Below are 22,389 nucleotides of genomic sequence, written 5' to 3'. Positions count from 1 at the left end.
GGTTTCACTAGAAGCTGAATAACGGACACAGTTGTGATAACTAAACAGTTCTACTTCATAAAGACTGCCCTTGATTTAGATTCAATGTGTTGTTTAAAATATTCACAAACACAGTGGCCACGTGAGAGCTTTGTTAGAGTTGTTTAAAGTAAAAAAGGAAAACCGGAAACAAAGTACAGCTCTCGAGAGGAAGAACTGTATCACTCCAGATGCACAATAAGTATGAAAGCTTTTATTCAAGTGTGAAGAGGCAGAAAAACACCTTCAAGTTTCAACCAACACCTCTCTCTCACCACCTCGCCTGTCCTCATGAATGGGGGCTTTTAATAACAAAGTGGCGTTTTATCGCTCTCCCTGATGGTGTAGGATGTCACCGTTTTGCTTTTTATGTATTAAACATGTGTATCTGGTAAATAGTTTCCAAACCTTACATTATCACGGTGAATTTGTTCAAAGCCTTTAATGTGATTCACCAATCATCTCTGCAAAGTGAGACTTATTTCTTCCGATTGGATTCTCCCTGGTGAAAGACATTTCGGGCGGAATGGGTTCACTCTCAGACAACATAATTGCAAACAATCCTGCAAAGAACTCGCGGTGTGCTTTTCCTTAATTTGTTTTTAACCCGATCCGTCTCCTCCTTCAGACTTCCCTCAGCATTAACACAAGCGCAGCTGTGACATTTCACACATTAGGCTCCAAGTTTTTCTCAGACAAAAAAAAGCCAGTATAGCTGCATTTCGTTTCGATGTTTCTATCGCAACACGGGGCCTTGTGCATTTCAGATGCACCGTGTAAGTGCATGCAAGGGGCTGAACACCCTCGTTTCAGGGTGCACCCGGAGCGGGCAGACAGCACAGGGGACATCGGGGTGCAGGTTAACGATCACAAGGAGCTCCGTTCCCAGGACGACAAGAAAGAAGAGCTGCAGCTCCGTTTCAATGGTGGAACGAAGCTCTTCACAGAAATAGAGTATTCCTATTAATCCAGGTCGTGATCCATCGGACCAGAGACACATCAACGACATTCGCATCAGCTGTGTTTACCACTCATCGGTCACGAGGTCAAAGTTCAGTCCCGGGAGAGACTACGCGGGGGTCGTAATAAAACAAAACAATTAAAAGTTACCTTTTGCTATGAGCATGAAGGGCCGTGATTTTACTAAAAACACAAAAGGTCACCGCGGAGGAGCCGTCCGCTCCCGGGAAACAGTCGGCGAAGGAAAAAACAAAAAACTTCTCTCTCGCCGTCGGTGCCCGTTTCGTCTCCGCGAAAACGCTTTAACGCGAGCTGGAGTTCAGAGGTCGTTTCTCTTTCTTTCTTTTTTAAAGCGCGAGCTCCACTCACCTCACGCGTCCGGTCCGTCAGGGTCCGTGATGAGCGCGCGCAGCGGCAGTAGCTCGCGCCCCGGCGGTTGGAGCAGATCCGAACGGCGACTCCTCCGCGCGAGCGATACGTCTGAAAACTGAGCGGCGACGTGATCCGCGAGAACTTCACACCGCCGGTAGGCTGAGCTGCTCGGTCTCGCAGGTGCCTCCTCCCCGCCTCCTCACCTACCTCCTTTTTTGTTTTTTTTCTTCCCCTCCCCTGGAGAGCATTTCCGTACCTCACATTTCACTACTCGCACCGACCGAGCGGAGTGGATACGCGAGCGACGCGATTCCAACAAACCGTAGAAACCGGACGCTAAACTTACCCGCTTCCTCTCACATCCTGCCCGAGTCGGCTGGTTGCGTCTGACCGCGGGGGGAGAACCGACAGCGGCACGACGGAGCGACTGAAAAATTGATAGGCGAAAATTGTTGGTTATAAACGGTCATGATACCCCTCCAGTGTACCGCTGAGTGGTCCGTAAAAGCCCCAGGAAATACGTCACGGCCGTGGACAAAGTGGAGACGGAGCAACACCTACTTAGTGTCTAACAGCGCGGTGACACCGCCACCTGCTGGTCTACTCCTGCGAGAAGAGAAACATTAAGACGCTTATTCCCAGATCGATGCGTTGTTTTTATACTTAAATCCCTTCACAGAGGGCAAGTGCGACAACGGGAAATAACACCTTAATTTGAAACGTTTTTAGGGGGCTTTTAGGTTTCTAATGACCTGGATGTTCCTCACTGGCACTGTGCAGTGTGTATGTACCCTGTCACCTCTTGGTTTGTATACAATGTAGACTGTACATTGAGACTTCATTATTTACTTCCCCAGCCCAAACAATGACCTTCTCTGCTGGAATAAAACGGTCTACTCTCAGGTGTATAAAGCACTTAGAAATATGCACCATATGGGCAGCCTCCACGGTCAACCATGCCCTGCAACATTACATTACATTACAGGTCGTTTAGCAGACGCTTTTATCCAAAGCGACTTACAACATCATGGTTCAAGTGCAGCCTGGGTACACAGCGTTATTTCTCTGTGAACCCTTGCTCTCCTCTTTCCTGTATTCTCATGACTGGAAAAAATACTCCCAAGCCTAAAACAAAATGTCCCTGCACAACTCAAGGCTACAAAATTAGCTTATACTACACACCTTCTTCACTAATATTGTTCTTGGGTGAGTCTTATCCTTGAACATATATGCAATTCATTAAATTACTAAAACAAAACAATTGACAGGCAGTGAACTTGGGGCACAAAGGGTGTAATGGCCCCTGCAGGCATAGTTGCTCACTTAACCTACTTAGTGATCTTCCTGCACCCTCATACTTTGCTAAAAAAAACATGCGGTATCTGGATCCCAATTAAGAACCTTTCAAATATGGTTTACTTCACCAAGCTTTAAGTATTACATATACTAAGACCTTCAACCGTAAGTTTCCGTGTTGCCCTGATAAAGGGCTGCAAATTACTTGTTATGTTGCTCCCTAAAGTCCTCAACCTGAAAGGTTAAAAGCTTCACTTGTTTTTTCTGTAATCGGATTCGCATTGCACAGGCTGACTAACTATTGCATTAGCTTTGCTCATCTTTAATGCAGTACCACACTCAATACATGAAAAATACCTGCATGAAGGAGCAACAGGAGGGAGTATTGGCTCCTCAGATTTACGGATACAGCAAGCTAGTTATATTAGCTATAAATCATTCTGGTATGAAACTGACCCCTCACTATTACGTATTTTTATGTCAATACATTTTAAAAAAACATTCATATTATGCTGTCACATATGTCACACCGTACATGTATAATTGATAAAAGATACAGAAAGAATTATAGATGCAGTTGGAGAGGACAGGTTTTGTACTGGAAAGCCACAGCATTTTTGTAATGAAATAAAAACAACTATAGGTCCTAAAAGAAAGATAAATATGCATGATAAAGAGCAATGCAAATGAAAGGACCAATGCACAAAGCCAACAGAACAGTTCAAAATATTTATTTGAAATACAAATATGATGATACCAAGGGAGGTCAAAGGACTATTACATTTGTTCCAGTATGTTAAAGAAGATGCATCAACAAGAGGCACAGAGCCAGTGAGTACGTAGAAAAGCTGTCTGCTGCTGGAGCCGAGTTCCTTCCTGTGGAAGCAGACAGACAGAGTTCATCGCCTTCAGAACACAACGTTGAAATTGGTGAGTGGAAACAAGACACCACAACAGCATTATGCAACACATAAATACCTATAACAGCCTCACTATGAGGAGGAAATTGAAATTACATTTTCATTTCTATTCTTTTCTATTTTTTGAAGACACACCTCTGAGCTCCAGCAGAACGTCTCCTTCGTAGCGAGCAAGTCCGACAGCGTGCCTTTGCTCCGCGTCCATCTGTGCCCACTGCTCCTCAGTGACGGCCCACGCCTGCTCCGCACTCAGCCACGACATCTGAACTGCACTGAACACCACCTGACGGACACACAGCAAACACACACACACACACACACACTGACGGGCTCACACAGGACACCTTGTCATTCTGCTTGTTTTGTTGTGAGACTTTTTGCACTGTTTCTTAAAAACATGTCTTAACATATCCTTTACAGACCTAATTCATATCTGTTGTTAAAATATGAACAACACTAAATCAATGGGGATTCATTTGAGGAAATAGATGTACAATTTGGTAGCTATGCATGCCATGTTTGAGAAACATTATTTACATAATGTTCTGAAAATCACAAAGCAGTACAAATGAGTAAAAATATATAAAACATCTGCTCATAGTTGTTCCCCCGGTAATTCAGTGCAGAGTGATACTGAGCCAGCATGCACAAAAACAGAATTGAGCCATCATTCATTTTCTATAGATTTCAATATGATATCTTAAAATCAAATTATTCAGCCAAATGTTTCAATGGTGATGATCATAATTAACTCTCCATTAAGATAAACATTGATTTGAATGAATGGCCAATAAATTATGGTTGAAACTCACTGCCATCTTCTTTGGTGACATCAGGGCGATGGCTTCAGGGGTGATTCCCTCCACTTGTTCTTGAACCAGGGCTGAAAGCACCATGTCCTCTAAGCCCGCTACAGAGTGACACAAACACTGTCTAGTCAGATAACAAATGATCCTCATATCAAATCACAGGAAGTGTAAACGTTTTCCTGAAGTTCAATAATATTAATTGCAGCTATCCATCCAAAAGCTGTCATTCTCTCGTCCCGGCTGCCTCACTCGTTGAGAAGAACTAAGCAATTAATCACCGAAAAACACCCCCCGGGGATATTACATTCTACTGTACCTGCCAGCGTCCCAATTTCGGTAAAAACTTCTGGTCCCCAAGCACTGACTGGACCAAAGGCCTCAGGTCTGGACAAGCGGCTCGTCAACTCCTCCATCTGCTGCTCTGAGCACGGCAGGGACGTCTCCCGCAGGAACAGGACAGCCACACTGCGGTGCGAGGGAAAGTATTTTCTCTTCTATGTCATCTTCTACTGCAGGGTACGCAACATGCTTCATGAGGGTTGTGCTGCTGAGAAATGTGAACCACGGCTTCCCGTTACTTCTGTTAGCAGGTGGATGTGGAATCATTTCAACCGAAAGCATGAGAGGGGTTTCATCACATGGATCACCTTTAAGTACTGCTTTGTGCTGCGTGTACAAGTTTACTGGTCTCTGTCCTTTTTTGGATTGTATATATTCGTCTTTGTAAAGGCTCCTCTTCGGTTTGATGCCATTTATTTTTGACTGACCTGAGATTGTAGGGACTCAGTCTTTTGATTTCCGAGGGATAGAAACCACACATCAGGTTCCCAAATGTTGCCATATCAACGGCTGTTAACTGCTCCACTTTCAGTTTGCGTTTCCGCATCACACCTAAAATGACCGCCCTCGTCTGTGAAAACCAAACAAACAAAAAAGATGGAAAAATGTACGCGTTAACGTCTTCAGGAGGAGATCTTTTCATTTCCTGAAGCCCTGAAGCTTTACATCAGAGTGAAAAATTCAAAACCTTTTTAGGGCTCCAGTGTGTCAGTGTCCCCAGATGAGCCAACACGCCCGGATCAGTTAGATGGGCGTCCTGCAGGTCTCTTTCCCCCATCTCAGTGACCACGGGGCCCAGAGCCAGCACCTGATCCGCTCTCAGCTCCCTCACCGGACTGAAGGACTGAGTTGATGGAAGAACCAGAACATGTTTCTACCACAAACCACATTGATAAATAAAACACCACATGTTTTATTTAGCTGTCCCGGTCAGTAAGGATTGGCCAATTCTTAGAAATCAGAAGTTGAAATGTGTAAAAATGCCACATTTTTTAATCAAGAACTGTGTTGTAATGATTTGAAATGTTTAATTGGAACAATATCTCAACAGAGGAAGATGAGTATTTGATACCTTCTTACCTTCACAGTTCTACTGACCTTCCTGAGTTTCAGCCACAGTGCTCGGCGCTGCTCAGAGCTCATCGAAGTGTCCTTAGCGAAGACCTGGACACACTCTTTCAGGTCCTCCTGAGACATACGGCTGAGCTGAGCGGACGTCCAAGCCGATGGAAACGTCCCTCTGATGTCTGCACAACTTGGAACGGGCACTGATCGAAGACACAGCAGTGAACTCGGGGAGATGGAAACGTATGCAAAGCAAGACCCACGGTTTAGCAACGGGACAACAAGGTACAACACAACATTTATTTAACCTTTTGCCCTCCTGCTCCGTGCTTTGACAATCCCTCGAAGGAGGCTCTGAGTCATCTTCCTCTGCCGCTGGAGGTCCGTACACTGAGTCACACAGACTCCCCCCACCACACTGTCCTCCCAGCGGCTTTGACCCACCAGGACCTGCTCCACTGTGTCTTTATTCAGCACTGACTACACAAGAGAAAAACATATCATCATCGTGCTATGCCTCTGGAAAGGTGAGAAGTTAAATGTAATTGAAGGAATTATTTCGGGTGATGCCTTTGGATGCTTACGAGGGGAATGGAGTTTATTTGCTTTGTCGAGAGAGAAAACACCAGCCGTCCCAAATGTTCCACATCTCCGGCCTGCCATTGGGATGGCTCCCTGACAAACACACAGCTTATCATTACTGCTGTTCTATGCGATCCATGTCGTAATGCAAGCTAGTTTCTCATTTCAACATCTCAGTGTATTTTACCACACTGGAAGGAGCCTAACAGAATAACGTTTTTAATTCCTCTGTGGATTATAATTATTCTGGTTGTTTGTTGCCAATAAATTACTTTTTAGAAATAGCAATGGAAATTAAAAACTCCAAACATATTGTTGATCCAGGTGTCAGTCCAGATGTTGTTTTTCTTCTTTTTTACCCAAGCAGGTCTTTTTGAGTGAAGAGCGCACTGATATCTCTCAGAGCCTCTTTAGGAAGGCAGAAACTTCTCATCTCCTCCAGCCGCAGAGCCAGCGCTCCTCTGTCCACCAGGGCCAAACTGTCCCGGTCCAAGAAAGGCAGTAAAGGCCCCAGGACGTCCAGGGTGGGCCCATCAATCTCCCATTCAGCCCGATAGGAGCCCTGCAGAGCAGTCAGAGATTTCACATTATGACTTCAGGCAAGTTATGTTCTGGATCTCTTTCTCAATCTGTTTCTCTCTCTGTATGTTTGCGGGTGTTTTCAAGAAGGCTGAATCAATACCTGTAGTTGCTTCCCATTAATGTGTCAATCAAAATGAGTCTCAATCACTGACTCAACCACTGATTTCATTTAACCAGCAAAAGCATCTCTGAGCTCCTTCTCTGAACGCTCACAGCGCTGGTTAATCATTTTAATGACCCTGAGGTTGAATCAGTGATTCTGTTTAAACTTAATGTTTTTTATGAATAACAAAATATGTCAAGCCTTGCAAATCATGTATGAATATGCAGTAAATAGGGGGAATACACTAAGGGCAGTATTTGTATGGTTCGTGTTGATGCTTTACCAGCTCAGTTACAGCTTTCTCAGCTAAATTAGTCTGCTTGTAATGAGGCATTCTCAGGAAATCAGCAAAGTGTGTCTGAATGTGGTCCAGAATGGCCCTGAAGGATGCATTGGAGAGTTCCTCTATCATCGTCACGCTAGAAAAGAGCAGAGCAAATGTGTGAATGTGGATCACTTCGGATAAACAATTCAAATATTTTCCGCTTATTAGTGAGACACTTACGGTAGCGTTGCTGCAAACCCAGGGCTCAAAGCACTGAGGTTCATTGCAGGCTGTTGCCTCAATTCTTCTATGATACATTTTCGCTGGTACCACAAACAAAACACATCTGAACTTGTTGGAATGAAACTTGATTTTGTGAAACTGATTGAACTGACAAAACAACATGCAATTGTTCCTCACCAGAGCCGGTCTTGTGCCTCCAGGCTGCTCACTAACAAACCGAAGCAGCTCGACAAAATCCGTATTGTTGCTAAAAAGCCTCAGAAAATCACAACTCATTCCACTGGAAATATGACCCAGATCACTACAAGTAAAGAAGAAGTTGTTATTTCAATCTTTCAATGATGGAGTATCAGACCTGAAATTGACTTAGACTTTGGAAACCGTCATTCTGTCTGCAGGTAACATTGCTTTATGATTCAAACCCTAGCTGTGGACGCTCTGGTGCAATACATCCTCACTTACCTCGCCATCTTGCTGGTAATGTTTTTAAGTTGGTGGATCTTTTTAAACAAAACCTGAGCCTGTCCAGGAAAAAAAGGAAATGGCGTCAGACCCGGCATTTGATTTTAATCAAATTAGTTAAATCTAATTCTACATACTTTTAAACGGTATTTCTGTTTTTTCCTTGCATGTTTTTGTCCGCTTGAGACATGTGTACTTTTAAACAAGTCCAACCAATAGTACACAGGAAAATCAAAAAAGTTGTAGAGCAAAGAAGTTGAATCTGACAAGCAAAATGGTCTCTGCATTGTTTCTTATATATAAACTCTGAACTTTTTTGTTTAATCAAAAAGCAGTTCCGCTCAGCTACAGAGTGAAAGATTACCAGACTGGATGTGGAATACAACACTGGTGTTATGTCACCAATACGACTGTACCACGTTAAATACACTATCTTATGCGTAAGTAGAATTCATTTCAGGTTAAACCCCAAATCTCTCTGATAGGTAATTGATAACCCAAACTGACTATAAAAAGGATTTTTTAGCCAAACAGAATGGAAGAAATAACACAGGCGTTTCACTTTTATGTAATATAAATTGATTTTTTATCATATGTCACAAAATAGTTTAGTGCATCTGACCAAAAGAGCATTCTTCATTGATTTGACAGAGGTCTTGTTAGGCCAAGAACTGGAGGTGAAACACACTCCGCCGTGACAAAATCCCTTTAAGGGAGCCATTATTAATTTATGCTACACTCCTCCATACCATTGTACTACATCCAAACTAATTAGCTTGATGGCAGCTGATGCGTGAGGAGTATTAATATCCTGAAAGGATCATGTGAACCGTGTCCAATGAGTTGCAGATTAATGGGACCCGAGCTGGTAACATTTCTTCTTTTGTCACAGGACTGCCAACCTGTTGTTGTCATATCATTGTGGTGTGAAATAGCACACAAAGGTGGGTTAAAGGGAAATGTGCACCTGCTGTGCTGACCAGCGTATGCCTCTGTACAGGCTGACATTTCTCAGGATTGTTTTTCCATCTAAGATTTCTGTCAGCTTCCTCAGAGGGATGAACGGTAATAGACAGTGTGCCCGCTGGGTGATATTCTGCAAGTATATGTGCAGAGTCTGTAGACACACAAAAACACTGTGAATTACAACTTACATCCTGTCAATCTACTCGCACGATGAGCCACAGATGATTGTAACGAGAGATGAAAAGATAAGAGAATCAGATCGCATTGTCACCTCCTGCATTGCATTGTACATCATGGCTCTGTGGCCGGGCTGCAGCTCAGTTAGCAACATCTTCCAGCACAGGCAGTGTTCAGCTCCACTGATCTCAGACCAGCGGAGGTCTTTGAGCACAGCAGAAGAGAGGCCAGAGAGTAACGACTTCAGTCGGCACAGCGTCTCCACGGTGAGCTGACAGGGAGAGCGAAACAGTGATGAATGTGCACTTGGCTGGAATTCACCAATTCTTTTAAAAACATTTACTTACAGAGGTGTCCTTTGAAATCTTGGATAACATTTGAAAAGCCTGAGGAAATTATTTGAAAAATTAAGACACATGCATATAAAATTGTACAGGCGTTTTATATTCATATATTTTGGTCATATATTCACACAATGTTTATCCTCTTCTTCTTATCTCTGGAGACTTGGAAGTTAATTAAGGCGAGACACCTCAAGCATAAACATTAATTTTAACGCACTGGACAATTTGGACGTTTTGGGATGTTTTGCTTTCATAACACGTTCGCTTCGAGACTAGTGGATCCACAATTTACATTTTGTTTTTCTTTTTTTTACTTCTTTGTCTATGTCTGCAGATCTGTTCTGCATCATAGTTACATCGAGCATCTTTTTTAAATCAAATTTAGAAGTTAAGTTTAAGGGAAGTACTATTAATCTTTATACATTCGAGTTCACATTGGAAACCTGTAGTTAACTAACATCGACTAAGGTAGTATTTAACAACTTTGCCAAGAATAAGAATGACAAGAAGTCACAAAAAAAAGAAAATTCCCTGCCAACCTGTGCTGGAGGATATCTCTGTGACGCCGACTGTGAGAGGATTTGGATGAGCAGCTGTGAGGGCAGTGACAGCAGGAAGGAAGCTCCTAACTGAGGGAAGAGTCCGCTGAGGGTGGACAGCTCGTGGGGAGTCATGCTGCTGACGTTCAGGTTCTCCACGGCTGGTATCAACCAAGAGGACAGCTGTCCATGGAACACAATTAAAAGGAAAAAGACATTTCGGATGTTGGTGGTTCGAAGCACATGTTCTGAAAAGGAGTAAAGAACCAGTGCCGCTTACCCGGCCAGAGGTACTGATGAGCCCCTTGGACATGCACTGAGCCAGCTGCTGCCAGAGAGCCGAGGACACGGCCGAGTCCCGAAGAAAAGAACCCAGCTCCACGGGATCCAGGTAACATGCAAGGACCCCTAACCTGCAAAACCACATCTGCTGTCACTTGTGTCTCTTTTGGGGTGTTTTTTTTTAATAGGACAATGAATATTGGTGCCAATGACAAATACTATCTGAGTAGCCTGAGGAGTCATCAGGAGAATAAATAAATGTTGAGTTTATAAATATGTTGAGTTTTGGGATGATCAAACTTTTAAGTTATAATAAATAGTACTATGGCCAAACACAAATACAAATTAACACCAACTGCCAGCTCTGAATATGAGCCGTCGCTGATGAAACATATTGGAGTACTGTCCATCATGTGACTCTCTGTCCATTTATTATAAAGACAAACGCTCAAAAACACAAAGTATCTCAGTCCCACCTTAATATGTTATCCCTGGTCAGATTTTGCTTCCTGCTGTAGAGAGTCCGGAGCACATGGCGCCCTCTTACACCATCCAGACTGCCGTTGCCTAGCAACTCTACCAGAGGAGTAAGCTAAAGGAGACAACGGGTAAAATGTTGACAACGAATGTTCACCCGAGTTTGTCTAAGATGACTGAGAAAGATACAGCAGTTATGTAAAGTTGTGTACCTGTTGCGATGTGAGTTGCTGAAAATGGCTGACCGGCAGGTAAGGAAGAAGAGGAAGGATGGAACTGAGAAAGTATGGTGGCCATGAAGGGACATCTCCCACCACACTCGATTGCAGGAGTCTTTTTACAAAGGCCTTTTTCTGCAGTGACTTCATCTCTGAGCTGTGGTCCCGAATGGCTGTCAACCTGAAGAGTAACTCAAAAGCGTGTTAGCATCAGGACAATAAGATGTATCAAAATGATGTATAACTGTTTCTGCTTGGGTCAGTGACTCACACACTGTCGTTGACTATCAGGGAGGCTGGGAAGCTCATGATGTCAGAGACAGACATGTAGGGGATGAACTGAGAAAGGTCCACAAACAATTCCGGGGTCACTCGGGGGAATTTATGGATGAAAGCAGCAGTCATTGTTTCCATGGCCTGTAACTCCTTTTGAGAGGCCTGACACCGAAAACAAAAGAGCGGGACAGAAGTTGATTGTATTTCATTTGGACCGCTTTAACTCTGCAAATAAGATATGCATCACGATCGTAGGAAACAAAGGGAGTTAACCCTGCACAATTAGCTTCATGTGAAGTGTCGCTAATAGTCCACTCAGTGTTTTGTTGAGAGTTTGAAAACCAACCTGGCCAGTTTCAACTTGTAGCTTGTCCCAACTCTGATGCATATGTGAGAGAAATCTCTTAACTGCATCTTTTTCAGCAGACATCACTAGTGTGCGAATGCTGTCTCTTGGCATCTGGAGGTATTCCTGTTGAGATGAAGTAAATCACTTAAATATAAAGTTGAAGTGAACCGATCTGTTGTTGAAGTCGACATCGGAATGTAGCTGCACAGACAAATACCTGCAGCAGAAACCTCAGAGCTGATGAGTTGTCATCCAGCTGGATGAGATCCCACAAGACAGGCTGATGAACAGACACAGAATGAACAAAAAGTTTCTCTTTGCTCAGTGTGTGTGTGTGTGTGTGTGTGTGTGTGTGTGTGTGTGTGTGTGTGTGTGTGTGAGAGAGTGTGTGAAGGCTTCCCGGTGCCAGTCAGCTATCTTACACTGAAGCAGCTCAGTAGATCCTCTTTTAGAGTGGCGTTCTGCTCTCTGCGGAGAAAGACTCCCACGGTGTGCAGGACACTGGTGGAGGCTTCTGGTTGCAGTGTGGCCCAGGAGGTGTTGTCGAGGAGACTGGAAAGGAGGATAGCCTGAGCCAGACCTTGCCTCGCTTCTCTCTCCCCCTCATCCAGGCCCGAAGAGAGGCCCACCATGAAGTCCAGGACACGTAACACGTATCCCAGCGCCACTAAAAAACCCTCACGCTCCCCTCCCTCGACCTCACACACACTCATCTTGTGTAAAGCTTCCACCAGCATTGGAGCCGGGTCCACACACAGCTGCGACGTGTCAAAGTCATACCGCGCTGGGAGCATGTCAAAAAACCTCTGCAGGAGGCACTTCCTGCCCTCCAGTTCCGCCTGCAGGTCAGCACAGAAATCGGCAAACTGGGGAATTGCTCTTGACAGTCGATTGAAGAGTGTGGCATTGTGACAAATGTACTCTCTCAATCCGTGTGTCTGCTCACAGAGCTCCAGGAGGGTGAAGTTGGTGAAATCATGCACGGCCCATGCCCTGTACTGACAGGTCGCGTCACCGTGTGAGAAGTTGTGGATTTTGGAGCAGTACGAGGATGCCCAGCTGCCCTCGGGCGACCGTCCCCCGCACACAGCCGAGACCAGCATGGAGTTGTTGGGCAGGAAGCAATGCCTGAAAGCTTCAGCACTGAGCGACCTTTGGCCCAACTGCACCGCACAGTTGTCGTCGAGTACTGGATTTTCTATCGCCTCACCTGTCAGCTGCACACACAGGTCATCTATACTTGTCAGGTTAAAAAAGTGGTAGTCCTTTGCCACTGCAGCCTGAAAACATTCAAATTAGTCAAAATGAAAAATGGAGGAATTATGATTAACAAACAGCCAGGCATGTATACACAGCATTTCCTCACTGGATTTCAGAGATTTAGCAAAAAAAGTATGTAATACCTGTTGTGCTCTCTGCAGCCAGAAAGAGGAGTTGGCGCAGACCGTGTTGTTGAATTCATGGGCGAAGAACTCGCTGCAGACATGAACCCAAAGGAAGTCCTCTTCAGCAGCAGACAGGTACCAAGCTGCATCCGAGCATGTGGCATGCAGGTCTAGGCCCATCTGGGCCTCCGCAGGATCCACTGATCCGTTCTCCCCTTCAAACAGTTTACAGTAGAGGAAAACGGTGAAGTTGGAAACGCCTGTCAGGCCCGGGATGGATTCGTTGCACGCTGCCTCCAGGATTTCAATGGAAGTCAAATACTCAATTTCTCTCTGATGGTCAGAGCGCCCTCCCATCCTCCCTTCTTGGGGCTGGTTTAGCTGGGGGGGATGAGGTTTGGTAGGCAGGTCATGAAAAGTTTTTTTTTTGGAGATTGTTCGTGAAGAGGGGCTTTCTTTTGGGGATGATTTGCCCGGTGTTAGTAGCGATCTTAGATGATCTGCTTCAGTGGGGGGGCAGGTCAGGAATGGGAGTGAGCTTGGGAAGCTCTGCGAGCCCAAAGCCTGCGCGTTCCAGGTCACATTATGTCTAATCCCCCTTAATGTGCATGGAAAGAATGGCAGAAATGAAATGTATTTCGGCTGATAAATATGTCATATATGTAGACTGCAATCAAATAGTAGTTTAAAATACTTTACCATAAGATGAGCTGTCTAAGATCACCTTGAAAAAGATGAATGAAAAGCAAATATTAACAGAAAATCAAATGGAAAGAAGCAACTGCTTCTGCAGCTCACAACCATGCCTGGTGTATAGAGTAGCTGGGCAACAATGCACAAGATATAATGTTACTGGCATCAATGAGAGGATAAAGGGATTAGCTGGACTAACAACAGATGCTTTCAATGGTGAGGATGATTATAAAGATTTTAAAGCAGTGTCAGTCACTGTCACTGCCTCTTGTGTAGCTTTCAGGTGAAACCAGGGACAAATTTGTGCATACGAGTCTAAAGGGGGCTAAAACATACAGATCCAATTATAAAAAAAGGGTTTTCCTCTGAGAATGACAATAAATACTGTGATTTACTTCTTCACTTGTCTATGTTTAAATTTACGTATTTAGTTTAATCAACCTCTGAAGCAAAGCTTTTAAATGTAAAACTGTATCAAGATACAGCAGCATCTGACATTATGTAACGATTGAAGGATGCACTTTCATAACTAGCTAAAGACTCTATAATCAGATTGTATGGCTGCATGTCATTTAAATAACACTTAACAATGCCTGTTTTGCTGCTACACAGACTCACCAACTGAGCATCGGCCCCTTGCATTGGGCTGTGGTGCATCCACCAGGCTGCTGACATCGTCGAGCAGCGCCATAGTGACTCGTGACACTTTCTTCCTCAGGTTACCGTAGACAGAACTACCCACCCTGTGCAGGAAGCCCCTCCTCAGCCCATCCAAACCCTGCACCAGAGCTACATTCTTCTGTGCCAAATGGCCACCTCGCTCTCCTCCACCTGAGCGAGATAACGCCTGCAGCAGGAAGCTTTGCATGGAGTCTGGACCATCCTCAGCGGTCGTCGCATCTCCCTGAGATGCATTTGCAGACAGCGTCTCCTGACTCATGGCCTCAGGGGGCAAGCTGAAGGGCCTCAAACGCCCGAATACACTTGAGCTCCTGCTGTGTTCGGCGGCTTCCCCTGCTGGGTGTAAACTCACAACAGGCTTCCAGCTGCGTGTTTCTAGGAAACGTAGCAGCTGCTGCAGCCAGCTTACACTGAAGGCGCAGTCACTGCGGCCTTTTAGGGCACAGATGAAGCCCTGCAGGCCGGCACTGGCCTGACCGTAGGTCCCACTGAGCAGAGCCTGAAGGGCAGCTTCGAACACTGCGCTCACCGTCCTCCAGTTCTGAGATAAGAAGGTCAAGAGAGGCCTGTGAGACTGACGCTCTGACAGGCTGATCAGACTCTGCAGCAGCCCCAGAAACCAGTCCCAGTGAGGGCTTCCCCTCAGGGACAAGAACCAGTCCTGCACTCTGACGCTGGGCCGAGGTGGGACGCGGCCGCTCCACTGGTTCAGGGCAGCACTCCCCTCGGACTGGAGGACGTAGTTCAGCACTTTCTCCCACAGCTGGTCCTCGTTCCCCTGTGCCTCCTCGAGCTCAGCGCCCATCTCTTGGAGGTACAGAGAGATGTTGTAGAGGAAGCCGGACAGACGGTGCCTGTCAATTGGCTTGTTCAATGGAGGCAGGTTCTTTTTGGGGAGTAGGCCAAGGGATTTTAGGCTACCCACGATATTCCTCACCCAAGGGATCACGGACTGGTCCCCGTGTGGTTCTGGAGGAGATTTCTGAGAGTTCCAGCCACTCGCTGTACCCCATTTTGAAATGATCTCCCTAAGAACGGCGTCCCTCTGGTCCTCTTTACCACCTCCTGAAAGAGTCCCATAAGAGAGAGCTAAAGCGCGAATTGTGTGCGAAACACATGTATCAGTGAACAGAAGGCATGTTTTATTAGGTGAAACATTCTAAAGGTGCACTCACCTGTCTTCTCAGGGGATCCTTGTCCCAGTAAAAAAGCACAAACTATGATGCTTGTGAATGCTCGAGTGGCCATTGCTGGCCCTTTTTCTGCCATCTTCATCTGATGGCAGCATGCAGCGTGACACAGGCACGTCCCATCGTCCCCTTTTGGTTGTTCTTCCTATTGATTGCACAAGAAACAAAACAACGGCCTTCTTTTTTTTCATTTCATGCTATGGGGGTAGACTCAAGGAGTAAAGTATCTCAATTGAGGGGGAATATTAAACCTTAATGACGGCAGCACTCTCACTGCATGGTAACGGCAATGTGCTTAAAAGTGACGCAGGCTACAACAGGTCCTTGTGTTGTAAAAAGTGACGGAAGTAAAATTATATGTATGAGGTAAAGTATTCATACACACAGTTCTTAAATAGATCACAGTTGGACGAGTAGAATAATAGATAAAAAAAGGAAATAAAAGACTTACCAACTGTTAAAATCCATTAGTTTCTTTAAGTATCCTTTCAAACTTTCACCAGCATCGTTCACTCAGCGGCATCTAAACACTCTGACCTCTTTCTGAGCGGTCTGCTCTGTTTCACCCTTATTCCGACTTTCTTTACCTTTCACTCTTACCTCCTGTACCCCTCCCACCTGCTACCTCTCTTTCTCCCTCTCCCTCTCTCTCTCTCTCTCTCTCTCTCTCTCTCCCTCTCTCTCTCTCTCTCTCTCTCTGCTCTTCGCTGTTTGGGGCTCGTGCTTTTTTGTCTCTGGTCTTTAGGGTTTTTGCTTAATGTTTCATGTTTTATACATAGTTGACATACAGGCTGTTTAATCATTTTCTAGGAAAGAGTGAGAGAGACGCACTTTCGGCGTACACACCATCTTGAGTTAAGATGTGCAGCAATGTTGTTTGTGTGTTCCCGGTACAGTAGGTTGGTTCATCCGGCTACAGGAAGGTCACAGCAATAGGTGCTAACGCAAGGTGAAAATCTGGATCATGTTAATCACTCCCAGGATATCCATCCCATTCTGCCCGATGTCTCCCGCTGACTGATTCCCTATCGAGCTGTCTCTCAGCTGGGACCCGTCTTGTGACTCTGGGTTTGTTGGGGGGGGTGTAGTCTTACCAACCGGACCGGGCCAGCAGAGAATGTGCAGGCTGTCACTGTTTAGACACATTTATCCCTGGGTCAGGCAGACTCACAATTGAGCCCTGTGCAAGGGCGCTGCAGCCGGCTCCCCGGAGTCAGACCACTGTCTGTGGGCCCTGAAACCCAAGAGGGCCGAGTGAAAGGACCCCCCTCCCTCCACCTGCTTTAGCTGTATGATACCGTGGCCTGCACTGGGACAATATCCTCCTCGTGTATTATTGATACCACAGGGAACAGCGATCACTCAGTGCAACAGGGCTCGATTCACCACAGGAATATTCAATGAGAAACCGGATCCACCCCACATGTCCTCTCTCTCTCTGGTGGAAACTCATAGAAGCAATCAGCTGGTGAAACTAGCTGTTGAGATTGGAATAGTTGGTTTGAGGCCAATTTATGGTCCCCATCTTCTAATAAATATCTCAAATTTTCCCTGAAATGAGCTCTTTGCCATCATTTAGAAGCTGAAAAATTGATTTATTTTGTGTATTTTAATCCGTTTAATAGCAATAATGACACAACTGCACTCCATTAAAACATCGTTTTATTGTTAATTAACGTGACAATAACAAACCTTTCAGCAATTGGATTTTTTTTTTCATTACATTTAACAAGAAAAGTCAAGATAAAATGTTGTTCTACTCTCTGGTGTCAAGCACACGCTTTAACTCAAGTTAGGTTGTATTTAGCAATATTTTATGGTCACTTAAAAACCTTTACTGCCGCTTTGAACATTCCCCGCTAGCAGTATTATCAGTTCTCACTTTATACACAAATGAATTTTTTTGCTAATTTTTGTATATGTGTCCCTGAATGTGACCTTGAATGACCACAAATACAGTTGGTCAGAGGGACAAAAATGTGAAACATTGCGCTAGTCATGTAAATTCTCAGAGCGGACTATAAACATAACCCTTTTTAAATACAGACAGATCGAACAATGATCCTACAGAGCTGATTTTCCGCTGCTTTGCTGAAAATGATTCTAAAATATCATATTATATTATGGAAATATAAGAAATGCTGGTCGGAGGTTTTAAAAAGTCATACGTGGCTCTTCTATGAATAAAAACAAGATTCTAACAGGCAAACACGTCTTACTGTCACAGAACAGCCCGTATTCTGATTGAGTTGTCAACTAATTTACTATTTCAGCACTTTCTCTTCAGAATCCAAACACAGTATATACATATTTAGTTCAAATGGAGCTAAGACTACCCTAAAAATGACTCTTTGAACTGAGCGGGCAAATGATAGGGATTAAAACCAGCTATGATGGAGTACAAAGAGTAATTTAAAGCCGCTGTAACTATCTCTGTCAATCAGTACCAAGTCAAGCTTCTTTTAAATCAAAGTTGTTTAATTCTAGATTCATTTTTGTATCTTATCACTGTCTTGGTATCTTAATATACACAAAAACAAAACAAAATGTGTTTCATCCCTTATCATTATTACCACATATTCTATATTCTTAAAATCTATTCTTAAAAACAAGTTGAAGAGAGGTAATACGTTTACTGCATATCGAAGGAAAATATGAGAAACAGTTCAGATGCTAACGAGTTGCCACGACAGTGAGAGTGACTGTAAATGGATCAGTCTGTGGATTCATTGCATGTCATTTTGGAGCGAACCCGAAATCTATTTCAGACACATTTTCTACACAGAGCTTCTCCACTCAAAGCTTTGTAGGTCAGCAGCAAATCCTTACGAACCTGACGGACACACAGTAGTAGCAATGTTACTACAAAAACGTAATCAACATCATCATTAATTTGCCTAATGCATGACACTTCTAGAAAGTAAGCAAACTACTAACCTGAGAGAGTTGAGCTTTTTTACACTCCAACTTCCTGATGGATTTATTAGTTGAGTCCAGATTTTTCTACAAGCAAAAACATGATTCGTCTTGGTTTTTGTACAGGAGGCAGTGTATAAAATACACATTACTTTAAATAAAATTCACCTCAATCGTGTTAGTGGCCCCATGGAGAGCAGTTTGGTCCATGTTACAGGCAGAAAGCACCGAGAGGAGCTGAGCCTGCGTCGCCTCCAGGCCGTCTGTCAGGTCTTTCAGCTTCCCCTCCAGCTGCATGCTCTTCCTATCTGCCTTCTGCTGCACCTGCTCGATATTCTGAGTGGACGTCTCGTACAGCTCATTTGTTTCCAGCCGAAGCTGAATGACATGTAGGCGGAAAAATAAGTGCAGAAACATTCACTCATAAACTGAAAAGCAAACAAGCATTTGGCCACATCCGGTTTTCCGTGACACGAGCCAACATCTGAGCAACGTGGTACCGTGCAACTCCATCCGAGCGTTTACCTTGCTGAATTTTGGTTCCAGTGCCTCATGATCCCGTTTCAGTTGTTCCAGCTTCTTTTTTTTAATCGTTTCACTGTCAACCTGTTAAAAACAATGTATCAATTTAACCTTGTGTTCATGTATAGGATGCTGCATGTCAGGAGCAATTAAGGCACAGTAATTCATGTAAGTGTAGAAATTTTCAATCACAAACTTAAAAATAATATAATATTCACAAATAATACAGCAACAACCTTTTCCAATGAAGAGAATCGCAGTAGTTTCTCTAATTTCTTGCACTCCTCTTCGACTTCTGACAAAACCTGGACCAGATGTTGATTCTCAAGCACTATGCCCAGGTGCCCGCCATCCGCCTCTGTCTTGATCATTTCATCAATTCCTTTCTAAGAGCGGCCAATAAAACCCGTCACGTGGGGGAAAAAACAAAGAAGTATCATAGGCATTTTTAATTGCAAAAAACAAAATCAACATCTATGTACATATATCAACAATAATAAATAAATGTGTTGCAGGTTTCAAAAAAATATGTGAAAGATCTGTGAATGTGAGCACTTATACCTTGAGTGAACTGTTCTCCTCAACAGCCCGTTGTAAGCGAAGAACAGCGACCTCAATTTCAATGACCGCTTCCTTGTGTTCTTCGATTAGAGTGTTGATGTGGCTGTTCCACTGATCTTCTGTCTCACTGGCAATGTTTGTTCTAAAGTTGTGCAGCTGTTGTTGTAGCAGCTCCAACTTTTTATCATGTTCCGCTTCAATTTCTACTCAAATAGCGACACAAAAAAGGTTTTGATCTCTTGATCGCACAGTGTTGAATTCAACTTGAAGTTATATGATTTCTTTACCTGCATATTTCTTCTCCTCCCGGGTAATTGTTTTAGTCATTTCTTCCTTATGTTTCTATTGAAATAAAAACCAAAGTGTTGTTTCCAGCATTAAAGCTCAAATGTTGCATTATGTCAAGGTAAAGGGACATATTGAGTCCACAGATCTTGATGAAATAGTATTCACTACAAACCACTTCAAGCTCCTTCACAAGGGTTTCATTGTTGAGCTCTTGCATGTTGACTTTGACGGCCCTCATTTCCTTGTGAAGCTCAGTCTGTAATTGTTCTTGCTTTTCCTGCACTAGCTGTTTGGAGACTAAACCGTGTGCTTTCAACTCAGAGACTGCGTTCTGGTGCTCACACAGGAGGTGCTTCATCTTCTGCCTAAACACCTGGTGGAACAAAATGGTAAAATATGCAATACAAAATTGATTTATCCCTTATATCTAAATATTATACAAAAAAGGTTCCCTCTATTGACCGCAGTTAAAAATCCTTCTTACCTGTTCCAGCATATTATGGCATAAATTAAAGGTGGAAAGAATTTAGCGGTATAATTTGGGTGACGCTCAAATGTAACTAAAATACACGTGTATGAATCTTACCTTGATCTCTACTTGGTGGCGCCCCTCATCCTCCTCCATGTCCTTATCAAAGTTCTTCTTTTCAGCCTTGACCTCCTCTAGTTTACTGTCGGTGATTTCCCAAAATGTGTGGATCTTGTCCCTCTCCAGCTGAAAGTAGTTCCTCTCTTCCCTCTCTCTGTCCAGCTGCTCTCGAAGGCGCATGATGTGCTCCTCCAGCTGAAATACAAAAGGGTATTTTAGTGTGAGCGTTTGATCCAATCTAGATAAACATGTAGCCAATTACATTCATCCTGAGGGGACATCACACACATTGTAAATGTCAATGTATAATGTTGTCTGTGGCTCTGGAGGAAAGTCTGGGAATCGTTACAGATTCTACAAACCCGGCATGCGTGTTTGCTAAAAATAAGCTACACATCGCTTAGTAAAGTATTAGTCAGCTTTGGAAAAATAACGGGATTTAAGTTGCACTTTTTGAAGATCTCATATTTGTGTCTATTTCATTCTAGATTCATATCATTATATGAAAAGAGCTTTGCACATACAATGAGCCCAAAGTTGAGACATCTCAGCCTGATTTTGACCATTCTTATATATAAACCTGTCCCCTGTCCCCGGGGAGTCCTCCCAAGAGACAGTAAGTGTTGTAAGTGCAAAACCGGCTTGCTGGAATACCCATTTAATGGACAAATGGCTTTGAAAAGGAACATTTTCTTCTGCCCTGACATAAAATATCCAAAGCATGCCTCCACCTCCTTAATCTCCTACCTGCTCCTTGGACAGCTCGTCCTTGGTTAATCCATCTATCAGGGTGGGCGTTCTCGCCTTTGGAGGCTTTTTACTTGAGCCTTTGCCTTTGGGTGGCTGCACAAAAGTAAAAAAAACATAACATCAATGCATTAGCGTATTTCTTTAATGTTGTTAGTTTGGGGAGGTAGCAACACAAAAGACCGCCTCCCGTGAAAGCAACGCTAATGCAACGCACGGGAAGCACAAACGGGAGTGACGATTAACGTTAAAGTTAACGGAAAATAAACTTCGTCAAATTAGTTTTTTTTTTTAAAAGCTTCGCTCACCATCGTATATTTTAAGTATATAATACCGAGACGCGCGCTAGCACACACACAAGTCTGTAGCAGGCCTGCGGTTTCAAACATGCGTTGCCGTGGCAACACGACGAAGCGGCCGACACTTGGTCAAACACCCCCAGGGGGGCGTGCGCGTGACCGTGCGCGTGACCCTGGGAAACGCCACCTGGAGGATTTCAACCCGACAGTCAGTGTAACGTTCTTACTACAACGCTCGATTTCACGTTGTTTTATATTTCCTCGGTACTTAAGGAAAGTGTATTTTGTAATGACCTGTCCATGTGACGTGTGACGTATTGGTTTATTTAGGGACTGTGTGCAATAAATGCATTGCACCAGATGTAAACACAATCTGTGGTCACTGGGAGCATTTACTAGGCTTACATTTTTTGAACAGCGTTTTGCATTTATTAGGCAAAATGCACCTCAAAACACATCAATGTTGATCTTTAGTAGGATCAAGTCAATATCTCGCCAAGACAAGCCATGAATCAGACTTGGAAACCGATGACACAAGACAAATTCAGGTTACAACTAAGTCAAAATGCAAAAATGGACCAGTACAGAAATTTCCCTTGTTCAAAATATTTTTAAATTACTGTGCAAAAATGTACATATACTAAAAAATGTGTTAATACCACTTACCACATTTTTCCTTACTCGGGCCCCTCGTGTCCAAACCCGGTCTGTGCATTTCAGAGTGTGCATGCAGTCAAGTGCTGGAGGATAAATACAACTTTTGAACTCATTTAAAGTTCCAGCCATGACTCTCGAGACTTCCAGGCTTAAAAAGTAACACCAAAGACTGGATGGATTTTTTAATGCAGACATGCATGTTCCTGAGGTGAATCCT

At 43.9% G+C, this 22,389-nt stretch overlaps 3 protein-coding genes across 8 annotated transcripts in view; all 3 read right to left on the bottom strand.

Moving 5' to 3' along the window:
• furina (furin (paired basic amino acid cleaving enzyme) a) overlaps window positions 1-2,071 on the bottom strand; it is a 62,168-nt gene extending 60,097 nt beyond the window's left edge. Inside the window, exon 1 of one of the 5 annotated variants that reach the window (XM_040200652.2) lies at window positions 1,348-2,071. The gene's annotated coding sequence lies outside the window, so the exon portion shown is untranslated. Of the gene's footprint in view, window positions 1-1,128 lie in introns of all 5 variants that reach the window. The other 4 variants (XM_040200644.2, XM_078084863.1, XM_078084864.1 and 1 more) reach the window with 4 other exon arrangements.
• Window positions 2,072-3,365: 1,294 nt separating this feature from the next.
• On the bottom strand, window positions 3,366-16,151 carry LOC120833486 (stereocilin). Its single transcript, XM_040200611.2, has 30 exons — window positions 16,045-16,151; window positions 15,579-15,738; window positions 14,341-15,468; window positions 13,729-13,753; window positions 13,048-13,627; window positions 12,067-12,924; window positions 11,862-11,924; window positions 11,642-11,767; window positions 11,291-11,457; window positions 11,014-11,200; window positions 10,801-10,916; window positions 10,323-10,455; window positions 10,043-10,225; window positions 9,507-9,545; window positions 9,254-9,430; window positions 8,984-9,133; window positions 8,017-8,075; window positions 7,732-7,855; window positions 7,552-7,634; window positions 7,330-7,465; window positions 6,721-6,923; window positions 6,364-6,454; window positions 6,088-6,259; window positions 5,813-5,982; window positions 5,403-5,558; window positions 5,143-5,285; window positions 4,692-4,840; window positions 4,379-4,476; window positions 3,702-3,849; window positions 3,366-3,522 (listed from the first exon to the last, which is right to left on the bottom strand). The coding sequence occupies exons 2-30, from the start codon at window positions 15,676-15,678 to the stop codon at window positions 3,443-3,445; spliced, it is 5,844 nt and encodes a 1,947-aa protein (XP_040056545.2). The 5' UTR covers window positions 15,679-15,738; window positions 16,045-16,151; the 3' UTR covers window positions 3,366-3,442.
• Window positions 16,152-18,053: 1,902 nt separating this feature from the next.
• On the bottom strand, window positions 18,054-22,367 carry LOC120833430 (dynein regulatory complex subunit 4). 2 transcript variants are annotated; one of them, XM_040200532.2, is made up of 11 exons: window positions 22,182-22,367; window positions 21,217-21,312; window positions 20,467-20,664; window positions 20,053-20,253; window positions 19,880-19,934; window positions 19,593-19,795; window positions 19,268-19,417; window positions 19,035-19,115; window positions 18,678-18,887; window positions 18,531-18,596; window positions 18,054-18,426 (listed from the first exon to the last, which is right to left on the bottom strand). In XM_040200532.2, the coding sequence occupies exons 1-11, from the start codon at window positions 22,365-22,367 to the stop codon at window positions 18,358-18,360; spliced, it is 1,515 nt and encodes a 504-aa protein (XP_040056466.1). In that variant the 3' UTR covers window positions 18,054-18,357. The 2 variants fall into 2 exon arrangements, with proteins under 2 accessions (XP_040056466.1, XP_040056475.1); XM_040200541.2 differs by lacking the exon at window positions 22,182-22,367 and adding an exon at window positions 21,525-21,713.
• Between the last annotated feature and the right edge of the window lie 22 nt (window positions 22,368-22,389).

The sequence above is a fragment of the Gasterosteus aculeatus genome, chromosome 12 (genome assembly GCF_964276395.1).
Source record: "Gasterosteus aculeatus chromosome 12, fGasAcu3.hap1.1, whole genome shotgun sequence".
NCBI classification, from domain to species: Eukaryota; Metazoa; Chordata; class Actinopteri; order Perciformes; family Gasterosteidae; genus Gasterosteus; species Gasterosteus aculeatus.
The sequence above is the reverse complement of the archived record's forward strand: the minus strand, read 5'-3'. Positions and strand labels throughout refer to the sequence as shown.

Coding starts and splice junctions, on each gene's coding strand:
- LOC120833486 (XM_040200611.2), bottom strand. CDS start 15,678: ATGAAGATGGCAGAAAAAGGGCCAGCAATGGCCACTCGAGCATTCACA. Junction 13,754..14,340: donor AAGGGGCCGATGCTCAGTTG/GTGAGTCTGTGT, acceptor ATCTTTTTCAAG/GTGATCTTAGACAGCTCATC. Junction 5,559..5,812: donor TGTGGCTGAAACTCAGGAAG/GTCAGTAGAACT, acceptor CCATCAACTCAG/TCCTTCAGTCCGGTGAGGGA.
- LOC120833430 (XM_040200532.2), bottom strand. CDS start 22,367: ATGTCTGCATTAAAAAATCCATCCAGTCTTTGGTGTTACTTTTTAAGC. Junction 19,796..19,879: donor GGAGGAGAAGAAATATGCAG/GTAAAGAAATCA, acceptor CTATTTGAGTAG/AAATTGAAGCGGAACATGAT. Junction 18,888..19,034: donor TGGAACCAAAATTCAGCAAG/GTAAACGCTCGG, acceptor CATGTCATTCAG/CTTCGGCTGGAAACAAATGA.